Here is a 14,877-nt window from a genome sequence, read left to right on the forward strand (position 1 = left end):
AGACACCCCTTCGGACGGGTTCCATCGGGCAAGGGAGGAATTCAATGAATTTTTCCGTTCCACTTCTCCAACCGGCGGGGAGTGACTCTACTGGCGGCGATCACTAGACGCCCGGGACTGTTTAAACACGATAAAACTTCGAGCCGGCTTGTCGGACGAAAGTAAATAAAAGGGGAAACACTCAACTGCACAGTCTCGTGGAGCCCTGCATAAGCACACGTTTAAGCCCCTAGAAAATGGTGGCCGATTTAGGGGTCGAAATAAGGGGTTGCATGCGCTCCAGGAAGGAATGGAGAAAGAGCGAGAAATGAAGGAACAAGTCGGGAATAGAAATCCCGATGTCATTTGGAAGGAACGCATTCCAATATTTCAAAAGAAATATTTCGAACTTTGGAGTGCATTCCTTATTACAAAGCCATACGCACCCTTCTGATGTACTTTACGGCTTACGAAACATGATCTCCGACAAACGATCTTCCTTGATCAGCACAAAACACGTTTTTTTAGGCTTTACTTCTATTGAGAGTTGGGATTTTAACGCATTAAGTCCAACTAGGACGTATATTCCAACCCCCTCAACTTCAAAATGTCAGTTACGTTAAACTGATTAAGCAGAGGTGTTAAAAAGTTGTCCAATCGAATGTGTTGCAGGAATGCTATTATCCTAAGTCATCAATCATTGAGCAGAACATTTTTGAATGGCCGAAAGAAAGAATGACCCTTAATCCAGATGATTCTTCTCAGGATTCGTGAAAAGAAAGATTCAGTGACAATGCATCGCACACTCCAGCAACATTTTCGCCTTTCGTCCTTCACAACAATCGCTGTCATTTACGAGAAACTGAACGGAACAGCCTGGCTGACTCTCTCCGCCGTTGGAAGAGCTAAAAGGGTTGCGACTGTTACGATGACTCATCGCTCGAAATAATTGCCCGCTCGGGTGTGGAAGGAACCAAGGTCACAAGGATACGGCGAGTCGGGAGAAAACATTTCCCTACGTGCACATGAATCGGTGGTTTCGGTTCGTTGCGAAGCGTTTTAGGAAATTGAAGCAGATCCTTCTGCCAAATGCCAATCGCAGGACGCGTCGAACCGTGTTAGCTTCTGTTCTGTTGTCTTATGTAGCCCGAAAAAGGCCCACTCTGCTGGTGGGAGAAAGAAGGTCCTCCACTGATCGGTCACTTTCACTGCACAAACGCCGTTTTCATGTTTTATCCCGCCCGTGGGAGAGCGAGAGAATTGAGTGAGATAATATGAGCGAGAAAGAAGGAGCGAGAGAGAGAGAGCGAGAAAGATGAAACAAAAAAGAAGAGAAAGACATAAAGCCGGGAGGGCATCGTTAAAAATATACTTTTGGAGAGCGGTCAGCCCTCAGCGGCCCCAAACCCACCTTCTCTCTTCCGACAGATGCGAGTCCTTGAAGCAAGGAGCAATTCGTTGGCATGAAAGCTGAAAACCGCTTTTATCGCGGCGAGTGACTTTCTATTTTGTTTTACCTCATACGTTTTTTTTTTTCGACTGCGCCTCATGCTACGTCATCATCACTCCTCCCTCTCACCCTTCGGGCACTTTCCTGCCCACCCACTCCGTGCGTGTGCGTCTGTTTTGTGTCTAGCTTAATCGACGTCGGTTTGTCCGATGATGATAATGTAATGTTAATGCACCCGGCTACTTTGAAGGTGATTTGACAACGGTCCTTTTTTCTTATTACATGACTCACTGCTGCTCGAGAGAACAACACGCTTCGAGGCAATAAATAAGCGGTGTGTCCCCCTTCAACAGTATCGGTCAATCGGCTGGGTCTTAGAGCGTATGTTTTTAAGGAAGCCGAGAAGCAGATAAAATAAAGAAGTCGTACGCGCGCAGGGCCAACGGTAACATTTGACCCCTAAATCACAGCTACGTGCGGAAATGATGGAGGCGGTGAGGGAATGCACCCAACGGAGCCTCGTCCGAGTCGTCGTCCGACAGAAAAAGAGAAACTAAGGCCCCCTCGCGCTTTTGCTTCTTGTTCCTTCAGTTGTTTCTTACTTTCAGTCCAACCGGTCGCGAGAAGCCGCTAGTTGCCAGAGGGCAGCTCCTTTCTCTGCCTTTCTTTCCATTTCTGCCGCGTTCGAGTAGCAAAGAGGGGGAGGTTAGATGAGCAGAAGCTGAATATCTCGTTGGCACGTGGAAGGATCCAAATTTACATCATAGTTGGCGAAGAATGAAAGAGCGAGCACGAGGCTAGCCGCAGAAAAGAGAACACAGTAGGCGCGGCAATCATGGAAAAGTGACAGGTGGTGGAAAATTCTCTTCAACACTCCCGCGCACGCACACACACATTTTCCACTTGGTTCTCTTTCTCTCGGTCTCTCTCTCACTCTCTCTTCGTAAATCCATTTTCAAGGTGAGAAAGCACAGACAGGAAGCGATGTTTCCATAGGGTCCTCCCCCTGCGTCGAAATGTGCACGTGTCTGCCCTTGTGTGCGTGACCGGAAAAGCGCCTGCTACTGACCGGTAGCAGAAAAGCCGCAAGAAACCCTCCTGCTAGTAGCTAGTAGCCATATCCCCGCATTTGGTTTGAATTTTTTTACATCAAGTATCCTTTTTGATAACGAAACAAGCAAAATGGACTACCGTGCGCGGAAGAATGTAAATTACTACCATTATTAACCGTTTGCTAAAAGCGATGCGAAACACAAAGACTTCCGCGGGTGGGAAATTTTTAAGGGAAAAAAGACGAAACCAGCTAGAGAAACATCCTGCCGATTTCGGAGAGGGGGCGCGCATGCGCCCTACGCTTCTGCTCTCGCGTCTTCGTGGGGCTTCGCTCCATCTCTCTCTCGTGAAAGCATGAATGAACATAGGCACAAACCTTTCCCCGGTTAATGTGCGCGTCCTTTTCTTCGGTGAGGAAAACAAAAAAAACACAAAAATCTGTGGTGAAGATGTACCACCACCAACTACACGCGCACACGAAGAAAGCCGCATCACGCCGAGGCAGGGCAGAAGATGAGCCGGAACGAGACTGGCGTTGGGTACGAGGAAAAGTGAAAGACAGAGCACGAACACCACACGGGGGGTTCACATTTCGTGTTGGTGGTAGAAAGAAAAGAAAGAAAAAAAAAGCAATACCCGATGGCGTTGACCCGATTTTTGCCGGTTTGTTCCTAGGGTGAAAAGTGCAAAAGAAGCTGGCTAGTTAGCAAAGAAAACAACAGAATGTGTGAGGCAAACTGTGGCGAAAGGCAAACACAACTGCTGGGGCAGTCGATGAGAGTTCTCTGCAAATCGTTTGCATAGTCTTTACTTGAACAAGTTCATAAAATTACAACAATTTACAAAATATCCCCCACCACGCTTCCAAATGTAACCGGTAGTGGAAACGTAAACGGATGATGATGTAAAATACAGGAAAAATCTCTTCAACATCTTGTGGAATCTTCAATCCGTTCCGCTCTCTGGTACGGAATTCGGGAAAACACTTCAGGAAACGGGATAAAATTGAGATGTATTTTATCACGGTCACATGGAAGCGACGGAAATAGAATTTTTCCAGGAAATTTTTCATTGACAAAAGAGCTTCCTACCAACCAAAGCGAACGACCAGATATGAGCACGTGTACGTGGGTGTGCGTGTGCGCGAGAAGGGGGAAAAAAAGGAAAAGGAAACAAGGAAGCAGTAACCCGGCGAATGCCTGCAAGAGAGCGACAATACCACCAGCTAATGCTGCTCTGGTGGAGCATTAATGTTGGACAATACAATAATGCAACCCTCGTACTTCCGCCGGCTTATGAGCCAATGGAGCAAGCGAGCGGAAAGGTGGGGGGATGGACAACTTCGCAATTCAATGAAAACCGAGGCACACGCATCAAATTCTTCAATTCCTGCAAAACACGCAACAGAACAAAGGAAGCAGGGGAGAATTTTACATTAGAAACGGAACTACACCACCCCACCCACAGCCCACCGCACCCACTGACGCGCACCGTTCGCTATGCGCGTTCTCGCTCGTGCTCTTTCTCTCTCTCTCTCTTTTGCACTCACGCGCAGGTACCGGGGATGACGCGACCTTGAGCTATATTAACGCCGCCCGGTCCCGATCCCTTTTCCGTCTCACTCGAACGCCGGGCGTAAAAGAGAGAGAGAGAGAGAGAGAGAGTGAGCGCTAGGCGATGATGCGCGCAAGTGTAGAGCCCTTCCATAAAAGGGATGGAGGGCGGAGACAAGGGGTGGGAATTTTCTCTTCGAACTGCGAAAGTGAAATCGCGTGTTCCGGAAGGATCACGGGTTCACCCATTTCGGGATGTGTATGCAATATTTCCTCCTGTGATCACCCTTTCGATCTCTCGCTCTCTCGTTGGCGCACACCCTCTTTTGTCTTGGAGCAGTTTTCCACCCTCCCAGCATACTTTTGGCTAATGCCACACACACATACATACACCCTAAAATGGCAGGAAAAGTGTGCTGTCAAAAAAACCGGTTCATTCCGGACAAAGAACACATTTCGGCCCGGTACATGCGCGCCTATGTTTGTGTGTGTGTGTGTGTGTGAGAGAGCGTTTGCGTGCAGGCTCTTATGCCAACTGTATCTCGCTGAGCGCAGAGAAGGGGTTTTGAAAGTGTGTAATGTAAAAATGAAGAAAACCCTCCCTTCCGAAACGGTTAGAGCAATAACAAAAAAATACACAACAGAAAGACGGAGCGACAGAGAGAGCAACAGCAACCGTGTTCGATCAACAATCGGTTTCTATGCAACGTTTATGTGGTCACGGCTTGCTTCGCCTTTCTCCGGGTGACAGTTCTTCATCCCCTAAAGCGAAGCATAGATCGAGAAGCACACACACACAAATACAATACCAACCCCCATATACCGAGAAGCATCACGCGTGGTGTTCCACTGACGGATGGAAAAGAGTCCCACAGGCAGGCAGCTTTTTGGGAAATAAGAAATCGACATTATTTGTGCAAACCAGCAGCAAACCCGAAACGAAGTACAAACATACCCACACACACATGCACACCAACTCGTGCGCATAGGCCATTCGGCGCACACGGGGGCATAGCGGCGCAAATTATGCAATGGACACGGATGGCCAAGCATACCGGTTAGCAAACGATAGCAGAAAAAGCATACGAGAGAGAGAGAGTGAGAGAGAACGAGAAACAGAGTGAATTAGACCAAGCGAACACGAGAGAGTGAGCGAGAGCGAGGGAGCAAAAGAGCATAGAAGGGCACGCGAGAACAGGAAGCATACATTCTAAGCGAAGAAGCGTCGTCACCGACGGGAACAAATTACGCACACCGCCCCTGGGACGGGGCACACAAAATAAGCAGCCGAGACCGCCGGGCGGTTCAGAAATGGCGTTTCTAAAAAATATTATATTAGAATATTTACGCGATGCTTGCTACGCGACCGTGCACGCACACCAACCAGCAAGCAGGCCCCGCGAGCAGCCGTAGCAATCTGACAGCTAGAGAGGCCGCCGACAGCAACACCGAGTCAAGCCGGCTTGGGATGGTTTGTCATGCACTATACACAACTTCCGCTTGAAACACCGCGGGTTGCCAGCGCGAACACACACAGAGGACACGGCCCCACAGCCGCGGTGTGTATGCGTTTTAGAGCCTTTCGGCAACAAAATAACCAAACAAAAAAACTCCGGGTGTTCGCGTTCTTTCTGGGGTCCACTCAATTGAGTCCTCTGAAAACGCACGACGGAAAGGGTTAAGAAGGGAAGGGGGGATGGGAACAGGCAGCCAAAGGACGGGTACCACCTTCAGGAGCATTTTGGCTATTCCTTTCGCAATATGCGCACCATTTTTGCAAGCGTAAACCGGCCCCAAAGCTGACGTGAGTATGCTCGACTAGTGAACCAACCATCTTAAACCGTGCGCTAGCCGTAAGCGTGCCGGTTCCATCTTAGTAGCCCCGTGTGTTTAGCACCGAGCAACCAACAACAACAACAACAACAGCAGCATGTAAAGCGCAACAGAGCCGGCCACAAGAGCCAGAGAGCATGAAGCCGTGCGGCGTTGTTGCTGCTGCTGCTGCTGAGCTGCCTGTGTAGTTCGTTCCTTTTGCTCAAGGACAAATCGCTCTCCGCGGCGCGCACCCTCTCTAACGCCACCCTATTCCGCGGGCGAGTACACACACACACCCCACCCGACTCCCCTCACCCATGGTGATGAAGCCACCGCCGCCGAAGCGAGTAGTTAAACTGTTCATCTGTCTCGTTCCCGTTCGCTTGCGTTCGCATCATCCATCTCGCTTGCGCGAGTGTAACCGAGAAACTATTCTGATGTTACACGCAGCAACCCCTCCCTGTTGGGGGGTTGGGTTGGGTTGGGATGGGATGTGTGTGATGCCATTCGGGACTCGCGCTCTCTCTCTTTCTCTCTCTCTCTCTGCTATAGGCACATGAATGTTTTCTTCTTCACTTTTTTTTTTCAACCCCTCAAAACACCCCTAAAAAACCGCGGCACACACAGCAGCTTCTCTCTCGCGAGGTTTTGGGACGAGATTCGAGCAGCAGCAGCACGTTAGATGCCGGGGGTTGGTTGGTGAGAGGGTGGCGAGTCCCCCTCTACGCCCTGCTCGCTTACTTTGCATACACACACACACATTAGATTCGACTTTTCGATTGACTTTCGCCCCTATGCGCGCGCGATGGCGACACAAAATCAACCCCTCTCTCGGGAGCGCGCACAGGTGGTGGTGTGCGTTTCATTTAATGAAAACGAAGTCCCCCAACCATCCCCCTAGTGTCCGTCGTCCGTCACCTCAACACACCCCCTACACCCTCCCAAAAACCAAACATGCCAAAACTTCTGCGCCACCCTACCCTCCGCGACACCACCACCATCACCGAGAGATTCGATCAAGCAGCAGCAACGGCTTACGCCTCCCTCTGCGCATATGTATTTCTTGACCAATTTTTTTTTTGCTTATTCCCCACTGCACATGGTTAATGTATGTGTGTGTGTGTGTATGTCGGTCGGTGTGTGGTTGTGATTAACACACAAATTCAATGGTTGCTCCCCATCGGTTCACCCCCCATTCCGATGTCTTCGATCCACCCTCTCGCACAACCCCTTTCGCGAGATCATATGCTTCTCGCCCTCCCCCTCCCCTCTTCAACCAGGGACCACGACACCCCAGGCGCCTTCCGCATCCCCTGCTCTCACCCCACACACAAGCTGTTGCGCCGAATTCCGGAAGGAGGCGACAGGCGCACGTACGGCCACCTCCACTTCCACCGCCTCCTCTTCGTCCACACCCACCACAACTCTGAGCCCCCTTTGACCCTCCCCCCCCCCGCCTCTTCATCATTGTGCTATTTGATCCGGATCGTCTCGCGAACCGCCCCCACTTCCACTCGTGCGATCTCTCACCCCCCCCCCCCCACCAGCCTGCGCGTACCAAACCACCCTTCGATCGCTATCTCATCCACTTTCCCTGTCTCGTTTCCTCCGCCTACCCTCGCTCGTACTATCTCTCATCGCGCACACACACACACACGTTGTAGGGTGATCGGGCTTCTTTTCTTAGCCCCAATGTAGGCTAAGGAAGTGCCACTCTCGGCGGTTGGCTAAGGGAAGGGAAGGGATCGGGAAGGGGGGGTAAACGCTAGCGCGTGTGTGGCATCAGCGATGATCGCGTCACCAAAAGGTGGCAACTTCCGCCAGTGCAGCCAGACTAGAAAACATACATACACGATGGGTGGGTGTGTGGGGGAGCCGAAGAAAAAATCCAAATATACATACACACACACACACACACGCCGTCCTCCATCCCCGTCGGTCACCCTCAGGACACTCCTGAGGAACGCGAGGGTGTAAGATCAGCTATTAAGCCCTACACACGTGAAAAGAACGCGGATTGCTCCTTCTTCACCAAAAACCGGCGCGAGCATGAACCGGCGCGCATGTGTGAAGGTTGAATGCTGCGGGGTGTTGTCAGAGTACGCAAATTGTTGATAGAAGCCGATGAAAATGTGGTCGACCTATGGGGCCGGCCAGGAGCATCCTAGATGGTATTCAATTTAAACCGTTCGCAGGAGAAGACGGTGCGCGATTCTTTCCGTCGTCTGAAGCCAGGTGAACCCCTCCCTCATACAGTGAGAGGTCCTTTTTGGTTTTGTGTGGACTTGGCGACCCCTGGCGTAGTGCCTTACGCAGGATGTATTTCGTGCTGAGAAGGCTTTCATCGCGCGAACTATGATGAGATCATCGTTAAGCTTATAGACAGATCAGACGGATCAGATCGGCTGGGCTTTTGAATGAATGCTGGCCACGAGGGGTTCGTACAAAAAGAAGAAAAATGAAAAAATGAGAGAGAGAGTAACCCTTAAAAAGTTATACATTGAGCGCACTTGAGGATCTCGGTCGAACTATCGTTTCGTACAAAATTGTAGCGCTTGGAGTGCGGGGAACGTATGAAGTGTGATTCCGATCGCTTGGAGCCAGCGCGATTCAGCAATGTACGCTAAAATATCCAAACTGCTCTGCTCAAAACTAAATACATAAAAATTTGCTGTTGGTTTGCATATCTGTAACGAAGGAACTGCTGTCAAAAGTTTAATGGACGAACGTATTTCTGATCAGAATAACAGTCCCACTTCAAGCATTACATTCTAAATGGTTCTGATGATCGAATCCTTACTTTAGGCCCACCAGTGTCGATAAAATCGCATCAGGTTTTGAGTCTTTTATAGGACCACGTGTGATACATTGGCTCTAACACTAGGTGTTCAAAGTAGATAAGCACATTTTTCATTATAAAGCCTTGAATAGCGAGAAGAAGATGTACAGAATTAATCGTTTGAATGCAGCGTGGTCAACCTCTTTTTCCCTCAAACTTTATCACAATAGATTATCATATCCTTACATCCAAAAAGAAGAAGAAGAAGAAGAAGAAGAAGATCAGAATAGAATTGAATGCTGATGATGTTGGGATGTTTTTTTGTAGCCTAAAAAATCGAGAACAGTTGGCGAAAACTGTTCTAGTCTAATTGCAGGCAAAAAGAGAAATATAACGCAAGCGATGAGCCCTTCTTTTCTCCCTCTACTGATCCTCGCGGGCAAATATACTCCCCCTTCGAACAGGGGGGTGGTGTAAACATAGAACGGACATTCATTCATGAAGCGGCACAATGAACGGGCCTCAGACGAACACTTATCTACCTTTTATCAACCCTTTCGAGACACGTCTTTTTATCGCATGCGCTCATAGGTTTAATCAGTTCAGTCAGTCATTCCATAGGCTTGCAACGTGGTTCTAGTATTGCAATCATAGAAAAAAAAAATACTTTTAAATGAATCGTATTAATTAAAAAAAAGGTCAACACCCACAATTTCTCGATTCGTATAATTAACATGATAACAAAGCAACAGTAAGATGACCCCATCTTTCTCAACTCAATTCCGTACAGGACTTTGGCAGCCGTGGGAAGGATTTAATTTGATTTTTAATCGAAAACAGAATGACTGCGAGTCGTAAAAGCAGTGATGCAGAACTAATGAATGAGTTTTCTCGGAACGATCGCTCATAAATTGAACGTGAATGATTTATGTTGACAAACATGCCTCGCATGCGCAAAAAGGTTAGAACATTTCCGCTATAGTTATCGATGACGAAAGGCAACCGGAGAAGGTGTCCTTTCTTACCAGATGGGTGTTGACGGACGTAAAAGCGATAGTGCAAAACTAACGCGTTTGTTTAGTCTTCCTTTAATTGCTTGCATTGTGTTCAGTGTCGTGGCCCGGGGCGCGTCTACTATATTCAACTATTCATCTTGCTCTAGTGGACAGTTGAAAAAACACTAACTACTTGATCGTATAACGTGCCAATATTACTCATTTTTGTTTTGCAAGCATGCCCTACTGCGAGAGAGTAGCCAATTTTCCGAACCTCTAAGCCCGGTGTTTAACCGAGGGATTAATTTCGCACGAGAGGTTCAAAAACCTCCGGCCAAACCTTTTTCACACACCCGCAATTAGTAACACCTGTTTTGGCAACATTGTTGGGTTGAAGTTTTGCTCGCTTATCGCATCCCGCGGCTACACCTAATTAATGCCAAGCAAGCTGGCTAACGAGCGCACGCGTTACACTAGAAAAAAACCTTAACGCCCGCTAAACCAGCCGGAAGAATTTTCTCGACAAGAAGTCCCCCTTGCCAGCGGAGGAAGGGGGGAGGACGCAACAAAACGGATTCCGGCCGGAAAACTATTTTAAAAAATTCCATCTCGTCCAGATTGCCCCTGCGACTGGTATGCTGCGATCCACACACAAAAAAAGCACCGCGGCGGCCACAAGGGCGAAGGATGTGTGCCCGTGTGCTCGCGTGCGTGCGTGTGTGTGTGTTCGCAGTGTACCGTGCCTCCGCGGGTCCGTCATTCCAAGGTGAGATTCGAACGAAATGTCAAAAACTCATCTCTCACTCTAATTCTTCTCATCCAAACGGCGAACAAAGGGAGCGGCACTCGGCAACGCGAGTGTACATGCAAGAGCGAGAGTGAGAGAGAGAGATAAAAAAGAGAGAGAGAGATAAAAAAGGATAGCGAGAGAGAAGAAAGCGGCATATGCGTGCGCGCTGTAACCAGTCCCAGGCTCCCCATTTATTCATGCACATTTTTTTCCGCACCATTTTTCCTTTTTGGATCCGGCCTTTTTGCTCCACATCGGTGTCCGGAGGCATTAGCTTCTCGCTTCTCTCTCTCTCTCTCTCTCGGCAACGCCGTTTACATACACGGAACGACCCCAAAGCCGTCTGTGGGGGTTTTAGCCGGCATGAAAGCGCACACACCATCGCCCGATGAGGCTCCACCATCCGAACGAAACTCTCAATTTCATGTTCGCTTTCGCAATAGGCTGTGAGACAAACGCACAAACACAGCAGCAGCAGCAGGCCGTGTGTGCGCCCGCCGAGAGGAAGATGATGATGATGATGATCTTCTTGCGAGATGATGATGATGTGTGGTGTTGAACGTCTCCCCATCGGTAAGTTTTCTTTCTCCAGCCAGTGTGTGCCTAAGCCGAGCCATATCCATACCGACGACTTTGTCGTTTGCAAATTTATTCACATTACTGCCGCCTCCCACACGCCTTAATCGGAGCAGACCAGGGCGATGGATGATGAGGGGCCATCAGTGATCTGGAGAAAAATTAAAATGATCTCTCGGTGACAACGGACAAGAAGCGCTCCTCCTCTGTCCATACTACCCCTCCCCCCGCCACCTCTATCAACAAAACTCACGTCCATTTGACATCTCTTCTTTCGCTTTGGTACGTAGCATTTGCTTCCCTGCTTTACATCCGCGCAGTGGCGGCACGGAGGAGGGAAGGATTAGTTTCGAAGTTATCATAGTTATATTACATTTGACAGGCACGGATGAAGAAAAAAACATCATAATTCCACACACCACATATTTCCTCCTCCAGCCGTACCATTGCTAGCGCCTCGCAAAGCATACCACGTACACGTACACACATACACACTCGCGCACGCCAGAAGGCACACGAGATGATCGATGTGTGCTCGTGTATTTGTGCGCGCAAGGCAAAACCAACCAACGAACGACGGGGCTCTCTCTTGTAAGGGTTAGTACGTACATAAGGAAGACCGCTTCTTTGGGCGATTTCCATGGGGAAATGGTAGTGTTTTTCCGACACTTTCGGCGTTCAAATTCACCGCACAGATAGTGGGTAGGGAACGGGTTAACAGAGGAAAGCATTCATCCTGATTTAATTACCATTTTTTTCGCCAATCGCCAAGTCGAGTGGTGGCCAACTTTGTTGCCAGCTGAAACAATGTGTGCTGCTCGCGCTCTCTCGCTCTCACGGACCAGCGCCAGCATACATAACCACCGACAGCATCTCGCTCGCTCGCTCTCTCATCGGCTCATCTCTAGCCTGTCCTGGGCCGCACAGAGAGGACGATGAGAAGGAGGAAGAGGAGAAGAAGGGAGCAACCGCGGGCAAGCTGGTATTTGTGCGCTGTGTGCGTGTGTGCACGCGTTTCCTTCGTTGTCGTTGTGGATATGTACGTTTCCGAATATATATGTATATATATATACCCCTAGCCTTCCTGCACGACGGAGCCGGATTCGATGAATGTCTCCTCTCTCACTCACTCTTGCGCTATCTTCGGCATACACTAAGCACCCGCGCCCCACCGTCGTGCTCCTTTCCGACGATTTTTGAACCCCCTCCGCACACACCTATCACCGGACGACGTTTCCGTGCTGCTCCTTATGCTGCGCGGATAGTTTGCTGCTGCTTCCAACTCAACTCTTCTGCCCCGCACCGGGCACACGCTGCACACTACTAGTTACCATATGCACACACATAAACACATACACACAAACACACTTATACGCGCTGCCTCAGTGCACGTTTGCGGCCGTTTCCACGGCAAACCGCTTCTTTTCACTATGGCGAGCGACCGCCAGCGAGATCACACCACAGTAACACAAGAGGAAAAAACCTTCACCGCGAACACTAGGTAGCCACCAGGGAGAGGAAGGTTTGGGGGGGCGGCGGGGGAGGAATGAACGTCATGCACTCTCACAGCGCCTCGCAAAAAAAAAAAATCGCCGCACACACGACGTTCCGTTCACTTCAGCTTCCTGTGGTGCTGGGAAGTAACCTTTTTTCGCATCCTTCCTTCGAGTGCTGCCAGTCCGAAGCAAGGGAGGGATAGTGGGGGGCCTCGAAACACTAGCAAGGAGAGAACACTGCGCGAATGTGGCACCACCAGCAAACGTTTCGACACTTTTACCCAGTAGCTAGCCGCTACACCGCTACGAAACCGACATCTCTCGAGCTCGCGTTCAACCACGTTATTCGTCCTTCTCTCCGATTCGACGAATGGCGACCGCTTGCGCACGTAGTTCCGAACTAACCATTTGACGGTTGCCCTGCTTATCGACAGATGGTTGCGGGGTGCACATTAGCGCCCTCTAGCACACTCCCTGACACAAGCAGTGGTTTAACTAAAACGGTAAAAACTCAATATATACTCCCAACCCCATTTCTTCACTGGACCCTGACAGTTTGGGCGCTGTCAAGTATACGTCACCATGTAAAAACAAATGGGTTAGCTCAAAAATGTCTTGTTTACATGGTAAAGCTAAATACTGTTGAATAAATTTTACCGTTTATAGTTTTTCCCAAACAAATATTTTGGTAAAAATGTATTTAATTGGGAGTGGGAGGGGGTTGTTGAATGTGTTGGGTGGGAGAGAGGTGGGGGTGAAATTTTGCATAAATCCATAAATTGTATAGCAAATACTAATTCCGTTTCGAACGGAAATGAGCGCGTTGCTGCTGGAGAAGCTATACGTTATGGGCGTAATTCCGACAAAGTGGGATCTGGAGAATGCGAACAACATCAGTGCATCGTCGTTCTGGCGCAGGAATCTTTTGCTCGTGCTGGTGCGTAACAAGATGTCGGAAAACGTGTCCCATGCGATCAAGATGGTCGAGCATGGCCACGTGCGCGTTGGTGTGGGAGTGGTTAAAGATCTCGCGTTCTTAGTGCCGCACACGCTGCAGGATTTCGTAACCTGGGTCGACAGTTCGGCAATCCGTAAGCACCTGCAGGAGTATGATGATATGCGAGACGATTTTGAAGATGGTCGAATGTGAATTAATTGAGCATAGTATATGCGAGTTGTTTTTAACTAATCAAGTGCTGTCCTCTGGAGAAAAAGCTCAAGCCTTCCCTGTTTTGAAAATACCCATTATATATGTCCATCTTTAGTCAGCCTTCGGAATCAATATCTAAAACAATCTTTCTATAAAAAAATAACTGTAATTTTTTTTATATTTTTCAGTATATTTGAGGCAGTTAATATGATGTAGTTCGACTTCAAACCACTGCAAGTAATAATTCTTCAACAATTCCAAAAAAAATAAACGTATAGTTGTTGGTATATGAATAATGAATAATTTCCCTTTGAATACCTTTTGCATTGCCATCTACATCTTTTCGGGGTCCATACCCTGCTAGTTATGGTGTTAGATTCTCGTTGATCCTTTCTGAACATTAATTTGTTTGTTGTTGTTGTAATTTGTCATTAATAGCTGTTGTCTCTCTTCAATTATATTTGATTTTAAAAATTGATCAAATGCACTCTGCCTCTCTTTGTCTCTCTCTGTCATAGTCTGTCTCTCTATGCCTCTCTCTGTCTCTCATTGTCTCTCTCTGTATGTGTGTGCGTACGCCGGCCATCGCCACCGTCAGGATATCTGGCCTACCATGCAGCTCAGCTAGCTCGTCGTCGGTGGAACAACGCATCCTAGCTGTTTTACGTCTCGTAGGATGCCAAGACTAAGTGTACAACCGCCCCTGACATGGGTAACAGACGCTGGTTCGCGCCGCTCGTAACCTGGAGAATAGATGCTCAGGGATGAACTACTTGCTAGTACCAGTCTAATCCCCCTCTCAATTCAGCCTTATCGTCCATCCGCCCAAGGGGGTGGGTTTCCCCGTATACCCAAGCTTGGATATTTAGACGACAAGTTACCGTTCTGTACGTCGCGGACGTATTGAGTAGGAGTTGGGGAGGAGAGCCTATAGTAGCCTTCAGGAGGCGTCGGATCCAACCCTTTAAAGAACAAAAAATTATTATGCCTGCGTGCGTGTATGCGTCTGTGTCTGTGTCTCTCTATCTGTATCTCGCTTTGTCCTTCTGTTTGTATGTGTGTACGTGCGTGCGTCTATCCCTCTGTGCCTCTGTGTATCTGTGCCTCAGTGCATCGGTGGCTCGGCATCCGTGCATCAGTCGATCAGTGCCTCTCTGCTATCTGTGGACATCAGACGATCAGTGCCGCTGTACATCTATGCATCAGTTTTACTATACCAGTGTACAATCCAGTGCACCCGA

At 48.8% G+C, this 14,877-nt stretch overlaps 1 protein-coding gene across 1 annotated transcript; it reads left to right on the forward strand.

Annotated features, from left to right (window-relative positions):
- Positions 1-9,569: 9,569 nt before the first annotated feature.
- LOC128724855 (U3 small nucleolar ribonucleoprotein protein IMP3-like) lies at positions 9,570-13,636 on the forward strand. Its single transcript, XM_053818576.1, has 2 exons — positions 9,570-9,590; positions 13,274-13,636. The coding sequence occupies exons 1-2, from the start codon at positions 9,570-9,572 to the stop codon at positions 13,634-13,636; spliced, it is 384 nt and encodes a 127-aa protein (XP_053674551.1).
- The last annotated feature ends 1,241 nt before the right edge of the window (positions 13,637-14,877 follow it).

This window comes from Anopheles nili, chromosome 3 (genome assembly GCF_943737925.1).
Source record: "Anopheles nili chromosome 3, idAnoNiliSN_F5_01, whole genome shotgun sequence".
Taxonomy (NCBI): domain Eukaryota; kingdom Metazoa; phylum Arthropoda; class Insecta; order Diptera; family Culicidae; genus Anopheles; species Anopheles nili.

What these genes read in the sequence shown, in the direction of transcription:
- LOC128724855 (XM_053818576.1), top strand. Translation starts at nt 9,570, where the DNA reads ATGCCTCGCATGCGCAAAAAG. An exon ending in TGCCTCGCATGCGCAAAAAG is followed by an intron (nt 9,591 to 13,273) that starts GTTAGAACATTT and finishes TAAATTGTATAG; the next exon opens with CAAATACTAATTCCGTTTCG.